Raw genomic sequence first — 16,317 nt, 5'->3', positions numbered from 1 at the left:
TCCCACCATTGTGTATTGCTGTTTCTCCTACTATGCTATGCGGTTTATAGCTTCTGTTGGACTTGTGGTTAGCTTGTGTTTGGTTCTCGGCTGAGTTCCTGGTGCTACCAAAGCTTCATTAAAGTTAAGTGTTTCCTTTCCCTTTTGTATTTTATATATATATATATATATATATATATATATATGTGTGTTGCCTTTCCCTGTTGTTTGTCATTAAGCCTGAGGGAGAGTCCTGTTCGTCCTTCCCTTTGGAGGAACAGGTAGACTCAGTCCTGACATTAGTTCCAGGGTCCTATAGGGTGAGATTGGATTCTAGGTATCCGGTGTATGAACTTGCCTACCTTTGGAGCCTGTTCATACCGGTAGTCTGTCAGGACTGGAGTTAGTTTTTTTTCTAGGAGGTGTCCATCTTCCTTCCCTAGTTTCCAGGCCTTATTCCGGTATCCCCTTTCCCTCCTATGCTTGGTGTGGCGTTTTCCTCCCACACACAAGCGTGACATCAGGCAAACTATAGTCAGGAACAAGCTGTGGTCAGGGCAGACAGTATATAGGCAATCTGATAAACAGCTCAGAGGCCAGTGCAGACAGTAAAGGGTCAGATTCATAAAATAGGCAGAGACATAGGTAAACAGGAAGAACTATGATGCACTTTCGCAAGGAACTAGCAAGCTAGTCAACCTATGGCACAGGGAAAGGTGTCTTACTGTATATACCCATAGGAAGGCTTCTATGAGCTGGGGACTGCTGAGGGTGTTTGTATGCTGTGCCCTTTAAGAGGTCAAAAGGAACATGTGCACCCTAGGAGAGAGGCTGCAGGAAGGAAGTATAGCCTTCATAGGTTTACAAGGGACCCACATGGATGCTGGCTCAGTGATCCGGGGGCCATTCCCACCAGGAAGGCACAGGAGGATGCTGGGAAGCACGGACTGCCAGAAATGGTGCAGAAGCCTGATGCTTGTCCAAAGAAGAGCAGCCCCAATGGGCACAGACCACAGGTATAAGACAAGGCATATATTTGAATTGTTGCAAAAGTTGTGTGAGCATGCTTCAAAATCTAATACTTACACAGGAAATTTACATGCATATGTTTTTGCGAACCTGGCAGTAATCTGGCGAATTATAGCCATTTTTAATGCAGAAAAACTGCTAGCTCAAAAGCCACTTCTATCAACGAGCCCCATTGTGTGAGCCTGGCCTAGGCATTGAAGTACCAGGCTACGTTTAGCATCTGGCACCTGTTAAACCTGATTATTTTCATGACTTGGTGATAGATGTGCTGTTGGATGTGTTAGTGCTTTTACTGGTGTGGGCCTTCTATAGCGTTTCCATGTGCCTCAGAAATCTGTTGCTATGGAAACCCCCGCTGCAAAAGGCAGTTCTCCTGTCCCGTAAAAAAAAAAAAAGAAAGAAAAGAAAAAGAACGAAGAAGAGGTCCATGGTGTTAGGGAGACAGATTGAACCTGACAGGCTGCTCATAAATGATATAAAACATTAATAAATCCCTGGCACTTCCGTTCTGTATATGAGAGTGAGCGCGCAGCAATATCACCCTGGTAGCGGAGACATAATATTGTGTCTGCTCCGTGCTCCTGTTTTGCATCAATTATGGTCATTGCTGGTGTTTATTTACAATGTACTGGGGGCCGACTGAAAAAAACACCAGTGTAAATCGGTGCAGCTGCTGGAATGATAAATGCTGCGTGCCGGGAATGGCTGACTGCTTGTAGGAATCACATAATAAGGCAATTTTAGGGTTATCCTACTGTCACCATGTCCTGTGGGACAAAACTGTTTCCTGTGAGGATATGTCAGATTTTTGATTATCCATGATTTATGTTCTCCAATGATGCACAAATAATGCACTCATATCACTCCCTATCCCGATGCAACTCATAAACCTGTATATTTTTGGAAGCTGAGAAACCAAATATAACCCACTGCACATTTTTTTCTGCTTGAAATGAAAGCCATGACACTAGCGCGTTGCTAATCACTAGGCATTGCTAATCAATCAGCAAACTAGCAGACAACAAGCCATCAAAGTGGCTCTCTCATCTTAAGGCAGAACTATCACACGGCGAATTTTGCAGTTGTCAACAGCTGGTGCGTGTTGTGCAGCAGAAACCCTCTTGATGCTTTTCTTTTCAATGATATTTTTTACTGAGTTTTACGACTGAAGTTAAACAAAAAGTATGACTATAAACAGGCCCATGAGATTGTCCATTACAGAAAAAAGTTATACAGCAAGAAGAAAAGTAAAGTGAAGTGAAAGAGAACCAGTTTGCTTATAGCGTCAGGCCAAAAGTGACGGAGTGTCTAGAAAGCAGGAAATGTGAGTTCTACCCTAAAACGTCACAGGGCAGCACCTTCTGTGGGTCTATCAAGCTGCCTTTCATGGAACCAGAAACAAAATAACAACAAAACAGCAGAACAAACTGAGAAAAAGGGGAGGAGATAGGGGAAAGAAAGTGAACTATATTGTTGATCAGAAAAACATAAAGATACTTAAAGGGGTTGTTTCACTTCAGCAAATAGCATTTATTATGTAGAGGAAGTTAATTCAAGCCACTAATGTATTGTGATTGTCCATTTTGCTTCCTTTGCAGGCTGGATTAATTTTTCCATCACATTATACACTGCTCGTTCCCTGGGGTTATGACCACCCTGCAACCCATCAGCGGTGGCCGTGCTTGCACATTATAGGAAAAAGCACCAGCCTATGTGCGCTCTCTCAGACCGGGCCAACAGAGCGGCCTTTGCTTTTTCCTACAGTGTGCAAGCACGACCACCACTTTAGGATTGCAGGGTGGTCGTAACCATGGAAACGAGCAGTGTATAATGTGATGGAAAAATAAATCCAGCCGGCAAAGTAAGCAATATGGACAATCACAATCCATTAGTAAGTGCCTTGTATTAACTTACTCTACATGATAAATGCCACTTGCTGAAGTGAGAAAAACCCTTTAAACGGTTTTTATCCTCAGGATAGAATATCAGTATCTGATCAGCGGAGGTCCAACACCTGTAACCCATGCTAATCAGCTGTTACTGAACAGCTCAATCTCGGGAGGTGTGCACCAGAACTACACAGCTCCATTCATTGTGTGGTGAACAGAGCTAGTACGGTAACTGCAGTGGTGCTTCCATTCACTGGAAGCATTGGAATGAGTGGTGTAGTTCCGGCACCGATTTCAAGCAACAGAGCTACTCCGCAACAGCTGATTGGGATCTCCAGAATGAAGATATAGATAGACCATGAGAAAATATACATCTGTGTTAAACAGCTTGGTATTTAAATACTTTTTCTGCTCAGATGTGCACAGGTTTCTGCAGCAGCTTTTCAATTTGAATATGGTGGACCCACTTGCAGTTTAGCCCCATTGAATGGACAAAATCTACTGTCTGAATAAAGTCTTCAGAGGTTTGTCCAGGATCATTTTTTAAATCTGCCAATCATCAGACCTTAGAAGTAGACTATATTTACCTCCTGCCCCCAAACACTAACGTGACACTTAGGGGACAATCATCGGCTGCAGTGGCCCACATGAAGCCAGCCCAGGAGCCATGGAACCCAAATAGAGTGGTGATTAAAAAAATCCTGGACAACCACTTTAATGTCCTAATCAGATTAATAACATGAAGCTCCTGCGTCCCAGTAGAAAATCTCTATCTCATGAAGTAGAGGGGCCTTTGGGTGCCCTATAGCTATACCATCTGGCCCTTATTAAGAGTAGCATATTATAAGCACCCAGCGCATAGGCAAAATGGGGGAAGGCAAGTGCAGCATTTATGAATAGAATTGACTTAAAAAGTCCACTGGATTGTTTTGAGTAATATTTTACAAAAACAGCTGCTAAAGCCCTTGGCAACAGTCCAGAAAGCTGCGGGAGTTTCCTATGCGTGTAATAGTAACACATCAAGTCTGCCAGAAGAAGATTTACTCTTCTGGAACCTCTCTTTTCTCATTAGTAGAGGTCTGACTATTGAGCGCTACTATGTCTCACCATATCTATGGCTGGAAACCCTAAGAGGTGGAATATGCATTCCTAGCCGCCATAAATGTGGCTGCCATGGAGGCGTTCCCACCTTAGTATAGTACTCCCTTCTCATACACATGACTGGCATTTGCACTGCATTCACATGACAGAGGAAATGAAGCATTAGATGGCGTTCATGGAAGTCAGTACATGGACCCATTGATTTAACCACTTTAAAGGCAATATGAATCATTTTTTATTTTCCACTTCTTATGTGAACTTTAATTTTGGTCAAAGAAATTTCTGCAGTAAATCTGCCACCTGTGAACATACCCTTAATAAATTGGTCTGTTTTTTAACCACATTTCAAAGTAATTTAGTTAGATTCTTGAGACTGACCTATATTCGGATGCTTCAGGAGACGACAAATTCTTGCCTCACGTTCCAGTTTTTGGTGATCTGAAAACAAAATGTAAATGAAAAAAGTTATTCGCTAATTCATTTTAAGTATGCTCACCATTGTAGCTACGCATCATAAGCATTACCATGTAGATTGTGAGCCCTCAAGGGCAGGGCACCCTGTCCTTTTGTACCAGTTTATAACTCGTCTTGTTCAAGCTTAGTGCAATTGTCTGCATTATGTATGTGCACCTCTTACCATATGTACAGCGCCATGGAATGAATGGCGCTTTAATAATAAATAATAATAATAATAATAATACACACTACTGTTGTACATATTTAGCAGAACTCAATTTGTCATTTCAGTTCTTGTTATGCACACTATGATAGCTCACTTGAGTCACTTCCCTTTAAAAACTTGGATTATTTACAGAAAGATATACTACATAGACATTATGGGGGAAGTTTATCATTGTAGGTGTAGCTGACGTTAGTTTTGGAGTTGCTATGTTCACCTACTTAATTTCTTAACATGGTGCACGGTATTAATGCATTTTGCGCAAGTGCAATGTAGATGTACCTTTTTCAGTCAGCGGGATATCTAGCGTGGAGTTTTTTCAAAAATATGACATAAAAGTGATCTCCTCTTAAATCCCTATAAACTTGTCACTCCACTCCTGAAAGTGGTGCAGGAAGGCCCAGATATCAAAATGTTACGAATACCTGGCATACCAGATTTGATGAATGCCCCCTATGTTTTTCTATCAGGTAGGCTATGCAGAAGACTTTGCTACAAAATGATCTTGACTCTCAGCTGGGGATGCAGCTGGGTTCATCCAGTTTTACTGACGTCAATATATGGAAATCTAGTCCCAGAAAGAACACTGCAAACCATTTATGGTCCTGGAGTCATGCTGACAAAGGGGCTGAAAAAGTTTCTCAACTAGCCTTGTTTTAAAGCTGCCCATACACATTAGATAATTGTCCACCACTGATTTTGGTGTGACTGGTCGACCATCTAATTTGTTTTGACTTTCCACCTAGAGGTAAGGCCATATATTCAGGTTTCCTGATGCAGATTTGGAAGCCAAAATCAAGAGAAGATTATAAAACAAGAGAATATCCTCCTGGTTTTGGCCTGCTAATCAGAAAACCTGAACGTATGGCTGAACCCTATGGCATATAATGAGGAAAGAAGGATAGGGCTGTTGGATTTCCATAGCTAGATCCTTTAGTTTTCAAGTTTGGCCACACCTTACTCTCCTCTGCTTTTTTAGAACACATGCACTGTAATTTCATGTGCGCAGAGGGTTTAGGTAGTAGGAGCGATAGCCATCAGTCAAATGTTCAGTATCTGTATTGTATGTCCAGACTAAAGCTCATAAGATAAGCATCACCTGGAATAGGTCAGATCAATCATTTAATGGAAATCAATCCAATCATTAACGTGCCAGACAAAGCTGGCATATGAAGGAAGTACTCAAAAAAAGTAAAGCAGCAGTGGGCTTGCACAAAGTAGAAAATGATCGACCACATTTGGCCATTCATACCATACCTTTGCATTTTCTTCAAAAAACTTGCAAGTTCAAACCTGACAGATCACACTTTGCCAGTCACAGTTTGCCATTAAAACGATTATTCATGTATAATTTCTAAATGATTGTTGGTCAAAATTGCCCATTTAAGTCGAAGTGTATGGGTGACTTTAGGTTGAGTTTTGTTGCTAGATGCTATCTAGTAAATTCAGGACAACTTATCAGCCTTTTAGCATGAACTGCTCACCAACATCTATTAACATGAGTCAATGGACGCCAGGAAGTAGCAAAAAAAAAAGAAAAGAACTATCTGCTGTGAGCCAAAAGTGTGTCATGTTTTTTATTAAGGTTGTTTAGTCTTTGGAGGCTTAGGCTTCAAACTTGGTGGTATTCCAAGTTTAGAAAAAAAAATGTGTGCTGAAATAAAGAATGATATCATCAGGAACATCTGCTCGAGATTTCATACACAGTTTATCTGAGATCTTACCTAAAATCCAGAACTTAAAAAAATAAAGGGGGAATTTATTATGACTTATTAAAGGGTCTATGCATCTTACAACTCTTTGTAATTGATGACCTATCCTCTGGTTAGTACATCAGCAAGCATCCGTCTATCAGCTATTTGAGAAGGCCCCGGCGCTCCTGTGAGTGTTGCAGCCTCCTCGCAGCCTACCCTAGGCCAGTGATGTCACAACCATCGGTCATGTGACCTAGGCCAGCTCCATTTCCATTCGGACCCCCACTAATCACATCTTGAGGGTAGTTCATCAGTTATAAAGAGTCGAATAACCCCTTTAAGATTGGTCTTAATCAGAAATGTGATGCAGAAAGATGCACCCTGGAATCTTAATAAATCTGCTAGTCCATGAGCTACAAAAGCAAATCCATAGCAGATAGAGGTGCAATATAATTTACCCCAGTTTCTAGCATAAATGATAGCACTCCCAGACTCCCTCCAGCTAAGCCCTGCAGCGTTAAGTTGGAGTTTGTGACCTTGGTACCCCAAGAAACTGCCATTCATTGGTTTTTATAACAAACAGAGCCTTAAAGGGGTTGTCTCATAAATACACACACTTTCCATATCCCCTGTTAAGGTATGTTGAGGTCATAGACAAGGGCACAGGGCTGGTTCCCTTTGCTTTCTTATGATGAAGAACAAATGGTTCATCATTCATACTAGAGACTTTTTCATTGTCTTCAGTGAAAAATATGGGGGGGGGGCAATTATAAAAAATGCCCCAAAGACTCTTTTAAAATAGACGTGAGTGAAAAAATGGTGGATGCAATTGCCTCATCTTCAGATTAAGACTATTATGTGGCACTTTTTTTTACTGTTTTTAATTTAATGTTGTTGACATCTTTCTCACTTGATAGAAGAGCGTTTTGAATGTTTTTGCAATACTGCTGCCCTTTACTACAGCTTTCTGTGTCCTAGATGTAATAAGTATTTTTGGTGAGTGTATGCCAACATACAGTATTTGCATTATATTCTCACAAATATTTCATTAATATGTTCCTCTATGACACGTGCCATACCCTGACCAAGTAATGATGTTGAAAAAACAGCAAAAAGACTATTCCTGTGAAATAATTATCACCTAGGTACCTGATGACCTCATCTACCATTTCTTTCTTTCTTTTCTCCTCAGTTCTGAGGTTACTAAACAGGACACAGATACACCAGACTCATTCAACTGCATCTGAGGAATGCTTCAGATTGTTTCATAAAGCAACCAATGTCTGCAAAACCCCAATACTGATACATTGTACACGGGACAATGAGTACACTCATCCTGTAGGACCTCCATCATCTTATCCATACCCCAGGGAAACTAGGAATGTTTTAGGATTTGATGAAACCGGGGTCCCTTAAAAGCTCTTTCCTGCTTACCATGAAGCAGAGACTTCTAGTTTGTTACTGCTATGTCTGTCCACTTGACTTCACTAAATTGTGTCTGATGTGGCTTCTTCTGAGTAATGTCAGCTGTTATTGGCACTCTGTGGCCATATCATTATTGGGCACAGTATAGTACATTTACAGTTCTGCTATGTAGTCTAAAGTTCAAAAGGAGAACAAAGCCTTTTGAGGTACAAGTTCCCAACATTTCAAATGTTGAACTTGGTTGTATAAAAATCTAATTTCCAGTGTTTAGTAGAACTCTTGCATTACATGGCACTATGATATCAGCTCTTTCTGGCACTTTTACTTGTATTTAGGCACTGCAATTTGGACACTGCATTAAAGTGTTATTAGACTTATTTTCTGGCCAATTCTTTTTGGATTCTTTTTGGAAATCCTTTAAAATGTATTGCTGAGGACTTACTACTACCTTGATTTCAGTGCTTTAACCCTATTATTTCCACACTGCTCTGAACAGTAGAAATAGAAGGAATTTACCTGTAATGGTTTGGGCACAGCTGGTGTGAGACAGCTGCTCCCAGCATTTTGTGAGTTTAATAATTTACATTGTCATGTTATACTGCTTGTCTCGCCTGTAGTTATTGTAAAGATTTCAGTGCTGTGTCAGTGTATATAAATTTCACATACATAAAAGTTCATTCAAGAACATCTTGGTCTTGAAAAGCCTTTCCCCGGGCTGCACCGTTCTCCAGTCACGTTGTAGTGAATCAGACAGGGTCCTGCACTTTGCTTCCTTTATAATCATTCCATGGCGGATTTCACAGGCAGACTTTTGGCATGGACACCAGGCTAATATTCCGCCAGCAGCCGCGTGGTGTCTGCCTCTGCATTGGAGTTTGCAGGCCAGCTGTTTAAAGCTGCAATCGCTCCAGGAAAGGACATGTCCTTTCCGGGCATTTTTTGCAGGCAGCCACTGCTTCAAGTGCGATAGCTGTCAATGGTGCTAAGCCGCAAGCTGGTCTGTGGTCTCTAAAATGAACAACTGCAGCAGAAACCTCTGCGGTATACGTGGCGGATTGTGACAGCGTCGAAATAAGCTGTGTGAAAAGGCCCTAAGTCGTACTATACTGCTTCAATTTAGGGTTCACCACAGCTCAAAAGAGGCTCTTCAACTTAATAAACATTGTTCCAATGGCTGCCATGACAATCTGCAGAAGCCTTACCGCAGATGCCAATGTGTACTGTAAACAGAGTAAGGGGGCTCATGGTTTCCTGCTCTAGGCCATGGCTGTAATGCATAATCAGCCCCCCTACATTTAACTTTTTTTATTTTATTCCCCCCACCCAGTGGGACCTTTAAAGGGAACTATATTTACGTGCCCCCTGCCACTTAGTTGTTGCTATATGGACCAGACCTGGTCTTCATCGCACTTCCAGGCCAGACCATTCAACTTCCGCATGGACAGGGTCACGTTCACCACTGCAGCGAATGGCACAATGTGTCCCCAAGCAGTAGGTCACTGCTGGGTCACTTATTGCTTGGGGACATGTCACCATTAAGGTGCTGCAGAGACGCACATGATGCTGTCCATGCAGGAAGTTTACATGTGGAGACTGGAACACCAGTAAAGACAGCCTGGGACTTATGGAGCCAAAACAGAGCATCGGGGAGCAGGTAAGTGTAGTTCCCTTGACAGGAACTGCAGGGTGGAAAAAAAAATAAAAAAAAGCTAACCATGGACAACCACTTTAAAACTGGCCATGTTCAGCAGACAGCTATCTCGTCTGTCTCCCTCCCAGCCTCCCTATATATGCGCACGTCTGGCATGGCCGAACATGTCTGTATATGCTATAGAGAAAGTAGAGAAACCCTTTGCTAGTTCTGGTGGCAGTTTATCTTCCTGGAGGACAAAATATTTGGGCAAAAATATTCATTTTGCCCGATCCTTGTCTCCCCCAACATCATCTGTAGAGGGAGAGTCTGAAGCTCCCCACAAACATTAGTGTGACGGTTGAACTCGCCGTTCTCGGCCGACAATGTGTATGGGCATCTTAACTCTCCACCATTTTTATGCTGTCACACAACCTCACTCTGCTCCTAATCTCCTCTCCATCTCCTTTGGTCCCTCTTAACTCCCCCTGCAAACCCAAGTCCAAGACTACTGTATGCGATGCTCATTGTGTCCTCTAATAATGATGTCTATACAGACTACATAGGTTTTGTTTACTTGGTTGTGAAGATTATCCACAATTAAATGAGCAAAGCATAAAAATTACAATATTAAATTATTTAGTTTTTGTCACGTTTCCAAAGGCTCCATACTTGTGTTTTTCTTTTTATATTCCAGAATGTTTATATAATACTGTATATGACAGGCATCCTCAAACTGTGGCCCTCCAGCTGTTGCAAAACTACAACTCCCACCATGCCCAAACAGCCTACATGTATCAGCCTACAGCAGGGCATTGTGGGAGTTGTAGTTTTACAACAGCTGGAGGGCCGCAGTTTGAGGATGCCTGGTATATGATATATATATATATCTATATATATACTATATATATACTGTAAATATATATCTATATTTACAGTTTTTCTGTTTACAGTTTCATTCCTTAATTTTATTCACTCTGTCATATTTTATTTTATGTTTACACCCTTTTTTTTAGACACCAAAGCTTTTTTGTTATTGCCTGGGATACAATAATAGGTAATTACATTAGAAAACAGGCAGCAATCACGCAGTGGTACAACTGCAATTCTACTGAACAATCAGAAACCATTGTCTGCCCACAGCAGAATGGCTGCATGCTTTTTGCCAAGATAATTTAACTGAATGAAGCCTCAAATGAGCCATCGCCTTAAATTATTAGCAACAGAATAACATGATGCCAAAGTGTGCTATTCGTGAAGCCACTTCAAAAACAATTTGTAAAACCATTCACTTTCTTCTTATAGAAGTTATCAGGGTAGGTCTGTCTGTAATGGGATCAGACCTTACAGACAGAGCCATTTTGGTCCTGTGTGGTATGCATGGATGACCACTCAAGGATGGATGAAGGAATCAGGCAGACACAGTTGCCAGTTAAAGTGTAACTACCATTTTGGATTATTTATAATAGTGTAGGGAAAGGGATGTTTAACAATTTTGTAATATATTTAATTAGGGAAAGTCTAAGATATTTATTTGTTCTAGAAAACAGGGTCTATAAAGTCTTATCAAATCTTTAACAGCGTTGCTAAGGAGTCTGTTTTCAGTCTTCAGCATTTTACTGAGCACTTAAGATGCCTGTATGTAACATGCCTGTTGTCAATACCTAGTCCCTGACTATGTACCGTATATGTTCTCTAACTATCACTGCCCATCACCCTGGCTATCTGACTTGTTAGGCAGTCATCTTCACTGCACAGTACAACGGAAGACAGAGAACAAACTCTCTTTAGCAATGCTCAGAGCTTTGCTAAGAAGACTCTTTAAACCGAAAAGACAGCTACAGCATGCAATATCCTTTTATCAGAGAAAGTATGTTCTTTTTACAATCTTGAACTATTATCTTTAGTAATACATGATTAGTACTGCAGATAAGGAGTCCAGATCACTATTTTTTATTTTCTTACTGCCCCCATTCCCCTGCTGGCAGCGTTTAAAGCTGGGGAGGGGGAAGGCAATAGAGCGGCAGCGTGGCAATAGTAAAATAAAAAATGATGATCTGGAATCCTTATGTGTAGTACTATTCATGTATTACTGCAGAATATAATAGCCCAAAATTGTGGTGACAGATTTCTTGTAAACAATCTCCTTAGCACCCATCTAACTAAGCATTACTAAGCACAGTCCGTCTTCAGCATTTTACTGAAGATACTGATGCTTCCAACCTGATTCTTAACTCACTATCAGGTGACAATGGGTCAATAAAAAATTAAAACCTTTGAAAAACAAAATTTTTATTGAATCGCTATTTTCTGACAGCAGTAACTTTTTATATTTTGTTCTACAGAGCTGCATGAGGGCTTGTTTTTTGTGGCACAAATTTTTAGGGTACATACAACTTTTTGATCACTGTTATTCAACTTTTTTCGGGATGAAAATTTTGGAATCGGTTATTTTTATTTTTTATTTTTTCCGTTATGGAAAGTTCAAGCATTTCCAGACGTGGCAATACTTGATTTGTTTATTGTTTAGGCTACTTTCACACTAGCGTTCGGAGCGGATCCGTCTGATGTTTCATCAGACGGATCCGCTCCTATAATGCAGACGTTCGCATCCGTTCAGAACAGATGCGTCTGCATTAAAACTTAGAAAATTTTCTAAGTGTGAAAGTTGTCTGAGCGGATCCGTTCAGACTTTACATTGTAAGTCAATGGGGAACGGATCCGCTTGAAGATTGAGCCATATGGTGTCATCTTCAAGCGGATCCGCCCCCATTGACTTACATTGTAAGTCTGGACGGATCCGCTCGCCTCCGCACGGCCAGGCGGACACCCGAACGCTGCAAGCAGCGTTCAGGTGTCCGCTCACTGAGCGGAGGCTGAACGCTGGCAGGCGGATGCATTCTCAGTGGATCCGCCTCCACTGAGAATGCATTGGGGCCAGACGGATGCGTTCGGAGCCGCTCGTGAGCCCCTTCAAACGGTGCGCACGAGCGGACACCCGAACGCTAGTGTGAAAGTAGCCTTATATGTGAAATTGGGGAAGGAGTGTGATTTAAACCTTTAATACTTTTTTTCTTTTTTTTACCTTTTTAAACTTTTTTTCACAATAACTTTTAGTCCCTTAAGGGGCTAGAACCTGGGATCTTTTGATCCCTTGTCCTATTCACCTTAATAGACATCTGTTAAGGTAAATGGGATTCTGAAGTGCTGAATACTGAGCTGTACCTCGTGCACAGCTTAGCAGGCCGCTTACCATGGCACGCCCGAGAAGCTTCAGCAGCACCCAGGCTGCCATTGTAACAGGTCTGACCTCTGCAATTTCACTGCAGGGGCTCCGATGAGAAGGCAGAAGGAGCCACATCGCTCTGCCTAACCTCACAAATGCCGCACTAGCTTTTGAACGCAGCATCTGAGGGGTTAAATTCCTTTTCATTGCAGCTGGGTGCCTGCTGTATTATACAGCCAAAACCCCCTGTGTATGGAGCCGGCTCACCACAGCAGCCATTTCTGGCGTATAATGCCGTACATATTAGGCATTATGGTTGCAGCAGCCTTTAGAAGGAAAACAGGCATAGTGGTTACAATCCCTTACTGGGGGCACAGGTTTAGGTAAAGGCAGCTGGTTAGCTAGGTACACAGTCCCTTTAAGTGGCAACAACAAATATAACACAGTCCTTTTAAGGGCCAACAACTCACTTTCCCTCTGGATTGTGTTGCAGAGGCTGGTTCTGGTCTCCTAAGAGTGGCAACAATAAAAATGGTTGGATCTGCAGTTATTACAATGGCTTTCTCTCCACATGGCGGCGTTGCATTACTGCACAACCTGCACAGTCTCTAACAGATGCTCCATTTTCCCAATCAACTCACACACTCTTCCCAGCCGTGGTATGCCCTTCTCTGCAACAGTATTGCACACACTCTCTCACCTACTGTTGCTTATAGGCTACAGGCTGTTTAGTCTTCGGTACAGGCCTGGTTTTTAAATAGGTCTTGGCTGCTATTAGGATGGCTTCTTTCTACCCTTCAGGTCCAGCCTCAACTGCTCTGTGATGCTCAGCTGCTCTGTAGCCATACAGTATATGTGCCCTGAAGTGTCATATCATTATAACCAGTACCAGTTACAGGTCACATGTTAGCTAGCTACACACAGAAATATTGCTGGCTTTGTTTCCAGCAGCAGCTTCCCAGCTCTCTCTCAGTCTCAAGCACTTCTTTTTCTGACCATGAGTTCTGCAAATCACCTTTATTTATCCTTTCTGCCATGTGCTCTCACTATGCACTTAAAGGGGTTGTTTCATTTTAGCAAATTGCATTCATCATGTAGACAAAGTTAAAGGGGTTGTCCAGGTTGAGAGCTGAACCCGGACATAACCCCTTCTTCACCCATTCAGCCCCTATGAGTGCTCAGATGCTTCCCCCTTGCCTTGCACTCCATCGTGCAGGGCAAGTGCAATTTTGTTTACATTGGCACACTGCTAGGTGGAGGTTTCCGCCTAGCAATGTTCCCGGTGATGACACCGGCACTAATGGGCGGTCTGTTTTACAGGCTAAGGCAGTGCTAAAGAACACCCATTAGTGCCAGTGATGTCACCAGGCTCACTGCTAGGTGGAAACCTCAGCCTAGCATGCCCATCAGAAGTCCGGTATATCACTGGATCTGAAGGAAAAGCCCTTACCCTGCACTATAGAGCACATGGCAAGAGGTTTTTTTTCGGAGCATGAAAAGCTCAGGTGCTCCACTCATAGGGGCTGAATGGATGAAGAAGGGGTTATCTCCAGGTTCAGTTCTGAACCCGGACAACCTCTTTAATATAAGGCACTTACTAATGTAATGTGATTGTCCATATTACCTCCTTTGCCTGACTTGATTCATTTTTCCATCGCATTATACACTACTCTTTTCCAGGAGGCGTTCATGTTTGCACACTATAGGAAACAGCGCTGGCCTCTCTGGTGGCTGAAAAAGTAGGCGTGGACATAGGCACACAAGTGCTGCAGCTCCCATCCCAGGCACCTCATTTCTGCCCTGCAGTGGTGGCCGTGACCCCTGGAAATGATTAGTGTATAGTAGAATGGAAACATGAATGAAGCCAGCAAAGGAAGCAATATGGACAATCACAATACATTAGTAAGTGCCTTGTATTAACTTTCTCTACATGAGAAATGCCATTTACTGAAGTGAGACAGCCCCTTTAAGGACCTTAAGACACATGATTAAAAGGTTGTTGCACCCACATACAGTACAGACCAAAAGTTTGGACACACCTTCTCATTCAAAGAGTTTTCTTTATTTTCATGACTATGAAAATTGTAGATTCACACTGAAGGCATCAAAACTATGAATTAACACATGTGGAATTCTATACATTACAGACAAGTGTGAAACAACTGAAAATGTCATATTCTAGGTTCTTCAAAGTAGCCACCTTTTGCTTTGATTACTGCTTTGCACACTCTTGGCATTCTCTTGATGAGCTTCAAGAGGTAGTCCCCTGAAATGGTTTTCACTTCACAGGTGTGCCCTGTCAGGTTTAATAAGTGGGATTTCTTGCCTTATAAATGGGGTTGGGACCATCAGTTGCATTGAGGAGAAGTCAGGTGGATACACAGCTGATAGTCCTACTGAATAGACTGTTAGAATTTGTATTATAGCAAGAAAAAAGCAGCTAAGTAAAGAAAAACGAGTGGCCATCATTACTTTAAGAAATGAAGGTCAGTCAGTCAGCCGAAAAATTGGGAAAACTTTGAAAGTAAGGGCTATTTGACCATGAAGGAGAGTGATGGGGTGCTGCGCCAGATGACCTGGCCTCCACAGTCACCGGACCTGAACCCAATCGAGATGGTTTGGGGTGAGCTGGACCGCAGAGTGAAGGCAAAAGGACCAACAAGTGCTAAGCATCTCTGGGAACTCCTTCAAGACTGTTGGAAGACCATTTCAGGGGACTACCTCTTGAAGCTCATCAAGAGAATACCAAGAGTGTGCAAAGCAGTAATCAAAGCAAAAAGTGGCTACTTTGAAGAACCTAGAATATGACATATTTTCAGTTGTTTCACACTTGTTTGTTATGTATATAATTCCACATGTGTTAATTCATAGTTTTGATGCCTTCATAGTCATGAAAATAAAGAAAACTCTTTGAATGAGAAGGTGTGTCCAAACTTTTGGTCTGTACTGTATATTATCCAAGAGTAATAATACAATTGTTCTGTAGATGGAAGCAGAACCTGATTGTTGTCCTCAACACCCACATTCACAATGCAGTATACATTAGTGCAGTTTATCGTGCAGTGCAAAACCTTAAACAGGTTTCAGTCTTAAATTAGTCCAACAGTTCAACTCAGTTCGCATCTCAGCAAGTTTTTATGCATAGTATTTGTGTTTTCCTTGTAAGGGGAAGTGCACTTCATTTCAACTCTCACATGTTCACAGTTGAGGTCAAGGTTGGCTCCAGGTGAATTTTGGCCCTTGTATAACAGAGAAACGCTTGCATTGGAAGCACAGAACATGTTTACCCAGATTACCAAATGCTCCTTGGTTGGAAATATGCTTTGCACTTAAAGGGTGATGTAGCCTAAAGTTTCCTTATTTACTTATATTCTTGGAAGTGAGAAACATGCAATTATAAACTTGTGTGACCGCAAGGAAGTTAGACTACATGGCTTAGCCATGTAAAGCCATCAACAGAATACAGTTACAGGGAAATTTCCCAGTGGGCCAATGCCCAGAGGGCTGCCTGGGCCCTCCTCGTGGCCGGCCAGTGGAAGTTTTTGGGGATGTATTTGGTGCTGCTGGCAGTATTTTGTGATGGACTGTGGTATTTGGCTCTTTTGGGGTGATATAATGTGCCACAATATGGTATTGCTGGCCCTGCCTTCCATCAATTTGGACCC

General features: G+C 42.0%; 1 protein-coding gene across 1 annotated transcript in view; it reads right to left on the bottom strand.

Moving 5' to 3' along the window:
* Positions 1-16,317, bottom strand: part of CAMK2A (calcium/calmodulin dependent protein kinase II alpha) — a 331,715-nt gene that overhangs the window by 189,734 nt on the left and 125,664 nt on the right. Inside the window, exon 3 of the mRNA XM_040440682.1 lies at positions 4,377-4,436. Within this exon, the coding sequence (XP_040296616.1) occupies positions 4,377-4,436 (60 nt within the window). The remainder of the gene's footprint in view (positions 1-4,376; positions 4,437-16,317) is intronic.

This window comes from Bufo bufo, chromosome 1 (assembly GCF_905171765.1).
Source record: "Bufo bufo chromosome 1, aBufBuf1.1, whole genome shotgun sequence".
Classification (NCBI taxonomy): domain Eukaryota; kingdom Metazoa; phylum Chordata; class Amphibia; order Anura; family Bufonidae; genus Bufo; species Bufo bufo.
Note: the sequence above shows the minus strand (reverse complement) of the source record. Positions and strands in the feature narration are given on the sequence as shown.